The sequence below is a fragment of the Scleropages formosus genome, chromosome 16 (assembly GCF_900964775.1).
Source record: "Scleropages formosus chromosome 16, fSclFor1.1, whole genome shotgun sequence".
NCBI lineage: Eukaryota > Metazoa > Chordata > Actinopteri > Osteoglossiformes > Osteoglossidae > Scleropages > Scleropages formosus.
The window spans coordinates 7,901,579-7,911,178 of NC_041821.1; the positions used below are offsets into that span (position 1 = coordinate 7,901,579).

At 46.2% G+C, this 9,600-nt stretch overlaps 1 protein-coding gene across 1 annotated transcript; it reads left to right on the forward strand.

The window, feature by feature from the left end:
- The first annotated feature begins 215 nt into the window (after positions 1–215).
- gucy1a1 (guanylate cyclase 1 soluble subunit alpha 1) lies at positions 216–8,648 on the forward strand. Its single transcript, XM_029258900.1, is given in 9 exon segments — positions 216–561; positions 937–1,001; positions 1,921–1,988; positions 2,073–2,782; positions 3,949–4,434; positions 5,477–5,620; positions 6,648–6,802; positions 8,132–8,249; positions 8,251–8,648. Coding segments are annotated over 9 exon segments (2,142 nt in total). The 5' UTR covers positions 216–303; the 3' UTR covers positions 8,389–8,648.
- The last annotated feature ends 952 nt before the right edge of the window (positions 8,649–9,600 follow it).

The following is a 9,600-nucleotide window of genomic DNA, read 5'->3' on the forward strand; positions in this document are numbered from 1 at the left end:
CTTTTCATCCCTCATTTGTCCTTGGAATTTACTATGAATGTTTTATTTAGTTGCACCGCATAGGTGATGCTCATTTGTGAAACGGGACAGGGAGACGCTGCAGGTGCGCGACACGCACGCACGCACGCGCGCGCGTGTGTCTGTATGCGTTTTTTTTTTTTTTTTTCCTGGGAAATGCCTTCACTGCGGAATACAATGAGCCGTAACTGGGACAGATGTGCACAGATGTGGACGGCGTGAGGGTCTGTCTGAGACGGAGGAAGCAGGGCAGCACGCCGCGGACACACTGCGCTCGGCAGCAGCATGTTCTGCGCCAAGCTGAAGGAGCTGAAATTCAGCGGAGAGTGTCCTTTCTCCAAGGCGGCGGCGAGCCAAGCGCGGGCCGACCCGGGAGAGCGCGAGCGCGAGCGCGAGCGGGAGCGCGCGGCGGCGGGCGCCGTGCCCGTGCTCAGGGAAGTGCACGCGGCCGCGAAGGCGGACCCCCGCGGGCGCGCGACGGGCAGGTGCAAGGTGAACCTGCACACGCTGGGAGAGAGCGTCCGCAAGTTAGTGTGTCCGGAGGTAAATAAATGAATCACACCGCGTAATTAAACAACAACAGAAAAAAAAAAGAAGAAGAAGAAGAAAAAAAAAAAAAAACAAGCAGTTTTGTGGCAAATCACAGTTTATGAAAAATAATAGAATATGTGTATGATGTGTGTGTTCCACATCTGATAATGAAATAGTGCTGTGTGAATATGAAAAACGGAGAAAAACTGTTACTGTGCTGTGCTGCATGGGCTGCATGTTGCGTCCTTCTGCATCCCAGGTGCAAATTAATTATGTCCTCAAGCGGATCTCCGTTTCCTTTTACGAAAATACCATTAAAGGGCAGAAATGCTTGTTGTTTTTAACTAGTAGCCCGATTATTTCACTCACTAACTTTCCCATTTGCAGTTTGACAGGCTGCACACCGCTTTCCTTAGAATGATCAAACAGCATGCATTAGACATGATGATGTGGTAAGAGTTATGCTATTTCTCCTTGCACATGTACCGATGATCATAGCATTATATTGTAAACTACCATATGTTGCATTGTTTTGTGCTCTATTATACTGTTGTTGATGATGATCACGGCTTTTATGGCCCAAAGAAAGGAAAATGCACTCTTCCCCCATTGGCTACCATAATGAATAACAAAACAACTTGCATTAGACATGTGTTGAGAGTTATATTTCTCCTTTAATTTTTTTCAGACAACTTTAGCATTATTTTATCTATAATTATATCATAATGCTGTTTTGATGATGATGAAGGTTAACATTCCATATCACAGGAGGATTCATAATTGATTCGGCTGACTAGGATACAAGGCTGCATGTATTAGAAATAAGGTGGTAGGAATTACATTATTTGTCCTTTAAATTGTGCTGCTGGGGCTGCGTGATAGTGCTTTGTTGTTATTTTTACTGGGCTTATTCTGATCATAGTTACAGGAAAATTTAGACTTATTCTTTTGTCAGTATAATGTTAACAGAAGTAAAGAAAAAAACACGTCATAATCTGTTAGTAATTTTAAATATTGTGCTATGCTTATAAAAACAACTATCAGTCCAAATAAAAATATTACAGCCTCGGAGAGGATATAAAGCCATTCCTGTTATGCTGCAAAATATCCTTGAGAAATACTATTAATGCTGTCTGCAAAAGAAGGCAGTCATATGTATTTATGGTCAGACATTTTTTACGCCTGGATCCACACGCTCATAGGTTGGCTGTATTTCACTCGAAAGACTAGTGCTGTAAAATGTTATACTAGGGAGCTATTTCACATGTACCCATTATTTGCTCGTGAGTGAGTCTGTGTGTGTGTGTACCTTTTACTTCTCACTTTCTCTTTTCAGCAATTTTAAAAATATGAACACTCATTCTGTTTCAGCCAAAATACAGGCTGTAGAAATGCGGAGGGCTTGACGGAGCTCATGGAGACGTACTCCCTGAAGTCGGGTAATGCGACGTCAGATTTGAAAAAGCTGCGCAATGTAAATATTTGCCTTGAGTTGCTGATGTGCCTCTTCTGCGCCGTAACAGGTATTCCGATGGAGAGCGTCAAAGTGTCACTGGGGGTCGAGGTTTTTAAAGCGTGCTACGAGGAGGATGGACATATTTTGGGCGTTGTGGGGGGAGCCCTGCACGACTTCCTGAACAGCTTCAACGTGCTTTTAAAACAGAGCACGCCGCAGAGTTCGGGCAGTGCGGGCTGCGCCAAGGACGCCTCCGTGCTCTGCCTGGATAAGGACCCGGGCCAGCTGACCGTGTACTACTTCGACCCTCACGAGGCGACCGAGCTTTTCTTCCCGGGCATCATCAAGGCGGCCGCCAGCGTGCTCTACCAGACGGACGTGGAGGTGACCATGGAGCCCTCGTGCTGCAAGGAGAGCACCCTGCAGTCCCACCGCCAGCCCCACCTGCTCTACTCCGTGGTGGTGACCAACGCCAAACGTCTCACCCCAAGTCCTCTGAAGGCGCAGTCCCCGGTGGATATACCCATGTCCTTCTTCAACTCCACGTTCCCGTTCCACGTCCTCTTCGACCGCGACATGAACTTGCTGCAGATCGGAGACGGCCTGAGGAAGCGGTTGAACCGCAAAGATGTCCAGAGGAAGCCGGTGTTTGAGGACCATTTTCTCATAGTGTCCCCGCAGATCAGGGCGAACTTCCAAAGTATTTTAGCCATGCTGAACACGCAGTTTGTTTTAAAGATAAAGCACGGCACCGGCACCGCGGACGGCACGACTAAGGTAACGGACGACGCCTCCGTAACTTTGCTCCGCTTGCTTCTTGTTGAGGTCACCGGGAACTGGGAGTGACAGAAAAGGCCCAAAGCCGCCGAGAAGAAGACGGAGAAGGGAGGGATAATCGCGCGCCGGGTTTAAAGTTGACAGTATTTAAAGGATCCCCATCGTCCGGAAGTATCCTGGAGGATCTCAGCTCCAGATGTCAGAGCAGATGGAAACATTCACCCATCACACTTAGACGCTGAAAAATCCCATTATTTAATGCCGTGCAGAGAGCGTATCCCAGTTTAAATTAAAACTGAGAGTGGCAGGCGGAGATCGATTGAGTCCATTTAATCTCGTGCAACGTCGCACCACGCTTTGAGGCTTCGTCTTTCAGGAACACCGCGGTGCTTTGATACCGCTTTGATTCCACTTTACACGCTCTGTGGAATATGCTTCAAAGCAGTCCATCTGTTTATGTTACACAACTATGTATTTATGTGTACTGTGTATACAGTTCCTGGTAACCCGAGCCTCCCCAGAAACCGATCTTAACAATTCGAGGTTTCCCGGCTCGCAACTGGAACGGGGCCACGGGGGCAGTTGGTTAAACATGTGTCACTTCTCCAGTGTGACTTCACAGGCTTTTTCTTCGTGTAAAGGTCAAGCCCGTATCAAAAGAAATAAATAACGCAGGGCCTCCTTCCACGAAGGGCCGTGCGCACGTCGGTCGCCGTTGCAGCCCATTCGAACCCATTGGCCCAGTTGGTAAACAATCACAGGTTGTATTTGTAATTATCTTGAACTTTTTTGAAAGTCAGCACCATGAAATTTATGGTGTTTGTTAGGTTTGGCCACAAAAGAACCGCAGTCATCGGATGCACTTTGACATTTCATCCGACACTGTAGCACGCTGCATTTATCATACCGACTAATTAAGAGGTTGTTGGAGCCAAAACCTGCATACGCGTGGAGTGTACGGATCTGCGAACGCTAGTTTATATCCTATAAAGTTTCCCCGCGTGCTAATTTAGTTTCGCATGTAATCAGCGCAACCTTTTCAAAATCTGATTGCGCGTTTTAAAAATACAAAAGAACTCATGAAAATGTGCTCCTTTAATGACTGCCGTGCTCTTTTCTCTTAGCAGCTATGTGACTTTCTCTGAATTTCTTTCCCTTTCTTTAAGCTCATGGACCTCAAAGGACAAATGATCTTCGTTTCAGAGTCCAACTGTATTTTGTTTCTGGGCTCGCCATGCGTGGACAAGCTGGAGGAGCTCACGGGGAGGGGTCTCTACCTCTCGGACATCCCGATCCACAACGCCCTGCGGGACGTGGTGCTGGTGGGAGAGCAGGCCAAGGCTCAGGATGGCCTGAAGAAGCGCCTGGGGAAGGCTAAGACAGCCCTGGAGCAGGCCCACCGCGCTCTGGAGGAGGAGAAGAAGAGGACGGTGGACCTCCTCTTTACCATATTCCCGGGCGTGGTGGCACAGAAGCTGTGGCAGGGCCAAGCCGTGCAGGCCAAGAAGTTCGATAACGTCACCATGCTGTTCTCCGACATCGTGGGCTTCACGGCCATCTGCTCCGTGTGCACCCCGATGCAGGTGGTCACCATGCTCAATGAGCTCTACACCAGGTTTGACCACGAGTGCGGAGAGCTGGACGTCTATAAGGTGTGCTTCACACGACTGCTTGCTGCCGCTGTTGATTTCCATTATTTCACTAAGTGGCCTCTTTTTATTCAGTCGCTTTGCATATTTTGCAGTTTGGACAAATATGAACCCATGCAACTGAACGTCTTCGTCCTGGAGCTTCTACATGGAGTGCTTTGGTCGCATGTTTCGTTCCTTATTTCTTGTTTTTTTTTTTGTAATAAATTTGATCTAATACCACATTCTTCCCTAATGAAGTAACATTTTCCATGAAATTCTATGATTGCTGAACTCATAATGTTCCCATGTTAACTTCCTTACTCGCATTGCGAGGTAATTATATTAATTTAATTTTAGATAATGCCTTCCTTATCAAAGCAATTTAAACTACTTTCATTTCCAAGAAGCAGAAATCCGTTTCCCTTAAATAATGCAAGTCAGTGGATAAACTTCTTGGACCTCTTATCAGTTATGAATATACAATATGATAACGCATTTCACTTGGAGTTTCGACCCACCGTATTTTAATCTCGTTTATTTATGTGCTGCCGATTTAAATCATTTTCGGAATGGAATGCGGAAAATGTTGTACTTTTTCCATACACGTCTGCAACTCGTATGAAATATGACGCGACATCTTGCCGTAATACATCTGTGTGACCCTTTCGAGACCTGCTGATGGCAGAACGTTTCTTCATGAAGCTTCTGGCAACTCTAGCTGCAGTGAAACACACTCGCTGCCGTACCATCGGCGTGAAGGTGTGAAAAAGGCGTTGCAGAACTTTCAGTTCCAACTTTCGGGTTCTATACTTTATAAGACTGTATATTGAATGTTCCAAACTACAGTTGAGGAATGTGTGGTGTTTTGAGTTTGTATAACATTATTTCCAAAAATAGCTCTAATGTAACTATAACCAGGGAACTCTTAAGTGCCCTCATGTAGAAATAATATTTGGATGTGTGACATTCATTGACTGCAGTGTTTATGTGTCCAGCCGTTACTCCCGGTGAAGGAGAGGAGGAGAACGGACCTCAGATCTCAACCTTCTTCCACGAATTTCAGGTGGAGACCATCGGAGATGCGTACTGCGTGGCGGGCGGTCTCCACAAAGAGAGCCAGACGCACGCCGTCCAGATCGCGCTGATGGCCCTGAAGATGATGGAGCTGTCTGACGAGGTCATGACCCCCACAGGAGAGGTCATCAAGGTCGCTACTGGCACCCGTACTGGGGGAGATTGGGGGATTTCTGGAAAAAGTGGCACTGGGAAGCGCTTGCACGTTTGGTTCCAGAGGACTTTAAATTTGGTTTAGTTTTACATCACGCCCGTCTCTGCATGGCCACCCGGAGGGCTTTGGAAACGTGCGGCATCCTGGAGGAATCGAAGCACTCCCGTCAAAGTCGAATTGTGCATCGTAGTCTGCGTTCAAACACGCGCGCGCCAACAGTGTGGCGTTATTATATCGCGACGCTTTGATTAACGCGGAAAAATACGATTTGAGCCTGTCGAGGGCCGTCGGAAGTGGAACGGAGCTATTCCGAGAGGCAGGGCCGGCGTTGCTGCAGCCGCGCTCCGCGGCGCTTGTGCCGAGACCGCCGCTCACGTGGCCCTGGCGGCCTGCGGAGAGGACACCGAAAACGCGGAAGATTACCGCGGTGTCACCGTAGTCATCTCCCGCGATGGCGAGCCCACGGACGGGCGGCTAAAAATAGGCCGCGCTTTGAAAACGATTCCGGGCATGGCGGCGAAACACAAAGCCCTTGTTCAGCGCGTGCCGTCGAGCTCCCTCTCTGTCACGTCGATTAGCGAAAGCGATCGCAAGCAAATTGGCCTCCTGATGTGTGAAAAACGGTGGGCGGCCAGAGGTCTCGTACAGTCGCCGCTCTCCATCTGTGACAGCTCGCCGCGCATCCGTGCGTCGTCCCTCGTTTTTAGGGACATCTCATTTCGCCTTAAATGCAAGCGATGGCAGCAGACGGGTAATTAAAAACACTGGAGAGCAAGAGTGTAAGAGGTCACGTATTTACTAAATAAACATCAACATCAAACCTGTTTTAATGCGCTCGCTTTCCTCGAGTGCCTCTTCTCAGGCTTTCGATTGAAATTTTTTTTCTTTTTTTTTTTTCGTTCCGTGAGCTCAGAAGCATTTTCACAGAGGAAGCGCGGTGTAAATAACCTGTTTTTCGCTGCTCTGATGTGCTCCATTAAGTGAAGCTGTTTGTTGTCGTCCTCAGATGCGAATCGGCCTCCATTCGGGCTCCGTCCTCGCCGGTGTCGTGGGTGTTAAAATGCCTCGCTACTGCCTTTTTGGGAACAATGTCACGCTGGCGAATAAGTTCGAATCGTGCAGCCTCCCGAGGAGAATAAACGTCAGCCCCACGACTCACAGGTGAAGTTGGAATGTACATTTTGATCAGCACAAGGGCGCAGAAATGAGAACCCGAACGGTGCATTGAAGGAAGAAAGAAGAAGCTCAATTGCAACCGGTGTTTGAACCCAGAAAGTATTTGGATGGAATAACATACGGCACAGTAGAAAATATACTGTATGTAATTTGAATTTCTTTTTGTTCACACCCATATATGAAATGTACTGGAAAAAAAGTGAGAAATTTTCATGTTTATGTTCATATTTCTTACTTCAGTTTATTAATTTGTCAGGAGCTTTCTCTGCTTAAGTGACGTACGTCATATTTTATATTGTAGCCGTTGCATTTTTTCGAAAAAGACGTGCAACGTTACTGCACCTTGTGCGTTTGGCGAAGTGGAAGGATTTACGCTTGAAATGCCGCCGAAATTCGGATGGGTAGTGAATTACGGTACGATGATCTAAATCGTCCCGGAAGATACTCGGCTCAGATGTTTAGGCCCAACGAGCAAATGTGGGGAGAAGAAAAAAAAAATCAACAAGCACGTACATTATGACTAACGGCCTATAAATCGCGTGTTTGTTTGTGTGACAGCGAAGTGTCCAGCAATTCCGTCCTACAGCAGTTTGATTCAAACAACATCCTACATTAGTGTAGGACGGGACGTTATTTATTTGTGCGCTCAGATGTACCACGCTACTGCCGCGATCACGGCTGACAAGCTGCCAATGTGTATCCCTGTCAGAGGCGTTTTTTTCTCATCTAATGATTGATGCTGAAACCAAATAGCCTGCTGAACAAAGGCGGATAATTGAGTCACCAGTGGGAAAGTAATTTGGGGATAGGCGAAAAAACTGCATGTACTGAAAATACCCCTGCGAACTGCGTTTATTACATTTAACCTTTTAAGTGCTTTTTAAATGTGTTGTTAAAAGCAATTTTACGGAACCTACAACTGAAGCCGAGGTTTATTTGCTTTATGACAGGAATTAGGTTTACATGCTGGTGATGCCCTGTGTAACTTTGGTTTTCAGCGGTTTACTTGCCCTAAAATTACTCCAGTACAAGTTATCCAGCTGTGTAAACGGGTAAATCAGTGTAAGTCGCTTTGGAGAAAGGTGTCGGCTAAGTGAATAAATGTAACGTTTATTTAGAAGAACTCGGTGAGCTCGTGGCGTTCATTCCTCCACCTGCATCCACCTTTCTTATGTTGAGATTATTGATCACACGGTTGGGCTGTAGTGGAGTTATACGTTGTGGGGTCGGTTGAATTATTTGTGACGTTGCATTTGGTGAACATCTCCTATTATTGGGAATAAACTAACATCTGCACTCTTTTTTTTTTGCCAGACTCCTCAAGGAGCGACCGGAGTTTGTATTCACACCCAGGACCCGGGAGGATCTCCCGCCAAACTTCCCCTCCGATATTCCTGGGGTGTGCTACTTCCTGGAGGCGTTCGATCAACAGAGCGGCGGCACCGCCAGGGACTCGGCAGCCCACGATTACAGCAGCACGCACTTCATGGCAGAGCAGATGTAGTGCACACGACAGGCTTGTTCTGCGCATTGTGCCGGGGCATTGCTGCAGGTTCATGGGGGTCAAGTAATTCTGAAGATTACTCTCGAGTCACTAAATGTGATAATCAGCCTTTGTTTTAAAGCATTCGTTGTGCACGGTTGGATTCACATTGTGATACCATGTAACTATCCTTTTAACTTCTGCACAATGGAGTTTGCATAATGCTCTGTAAATGTAATACTGACACATAGTTAGACCACGATGAATGATTTACTATTCCAACAAATGTTTATTACAGCCATTATTTCCTCATTGTTTCAGAACTATAATAAACATGATTCCATAAAATGCGATTGCTTCTTTTTCGAATCAAGCACACGTTTAAAAGCAACTAAAAAGCTTTATCTGACATTTTTCTCCCGGGGAGCGTTTGAAAACGGGTAGAGGTTTAAGTGCATTAAATATGAAAGTGCCAAATTGCACTTATTTTTTTTAGAAACAATCAGAAAAACCAAGAGAATACCTACACTGATGTTTAATTTAGATTTTTAAATATTTAATAATTTACGGACAGAAGATTTGTATCACTGGAAAATTAGATCGGACATATTTCTCTGGCAATGTTGGTTGACATTTTACCTGTACTCTGTGTGTGTGAGAGAGAGAGAGAGAGAGAGAGAGAGAGAGAGAGAGAGAGAGAGAGAGAGAGAGAGAGAGAGAGAGAGAGAGAGAGAGAGAGAGAGAGAGAGAGAGAGAGAGAGAGAGAGAGAGAGAGAGAGAGAGAGAGAGAGAGAGAGAGAGATTTACAAGGGTGGCAAAGATGCCTTTTTTAATCACAGAACAGAGAATGGATACCACTTTGAATTCCTGCAGTTGAGCTCATTTATGGTGTTTATGAATACCAACGCTGACACTTTTATGCCATTGAGAGCACTATAACTGTCACTACACCCTGGCAGTTATGCTTATCTGAATATATGGTGTGTTTTAGTGGCATGCCTGTGTACCAAAGCTTCAGCTCAGTTTATGTGTGGGGGGTTGAGCCATAACACATTTGCTCAGTAGGGCAGCACACAGCGCTGGCTTTAGTACCCTTGAGCAAGACACTTAACCTGAATTCCTCCAGTAAAATGTTCCGCTGTATGCTTGGACACACCGCATGAAATCACCAGCTGAGCTGAGAAAGAATCGCTAAAATTAGGGCTGCACGCTTTAATACGGACAATTTTCGTGTCTTTCGTGTTGGACCACATCTTTGCCTGCACGGAAATTGAGCTGTTGCTTCTGCAAAGGGTTACTC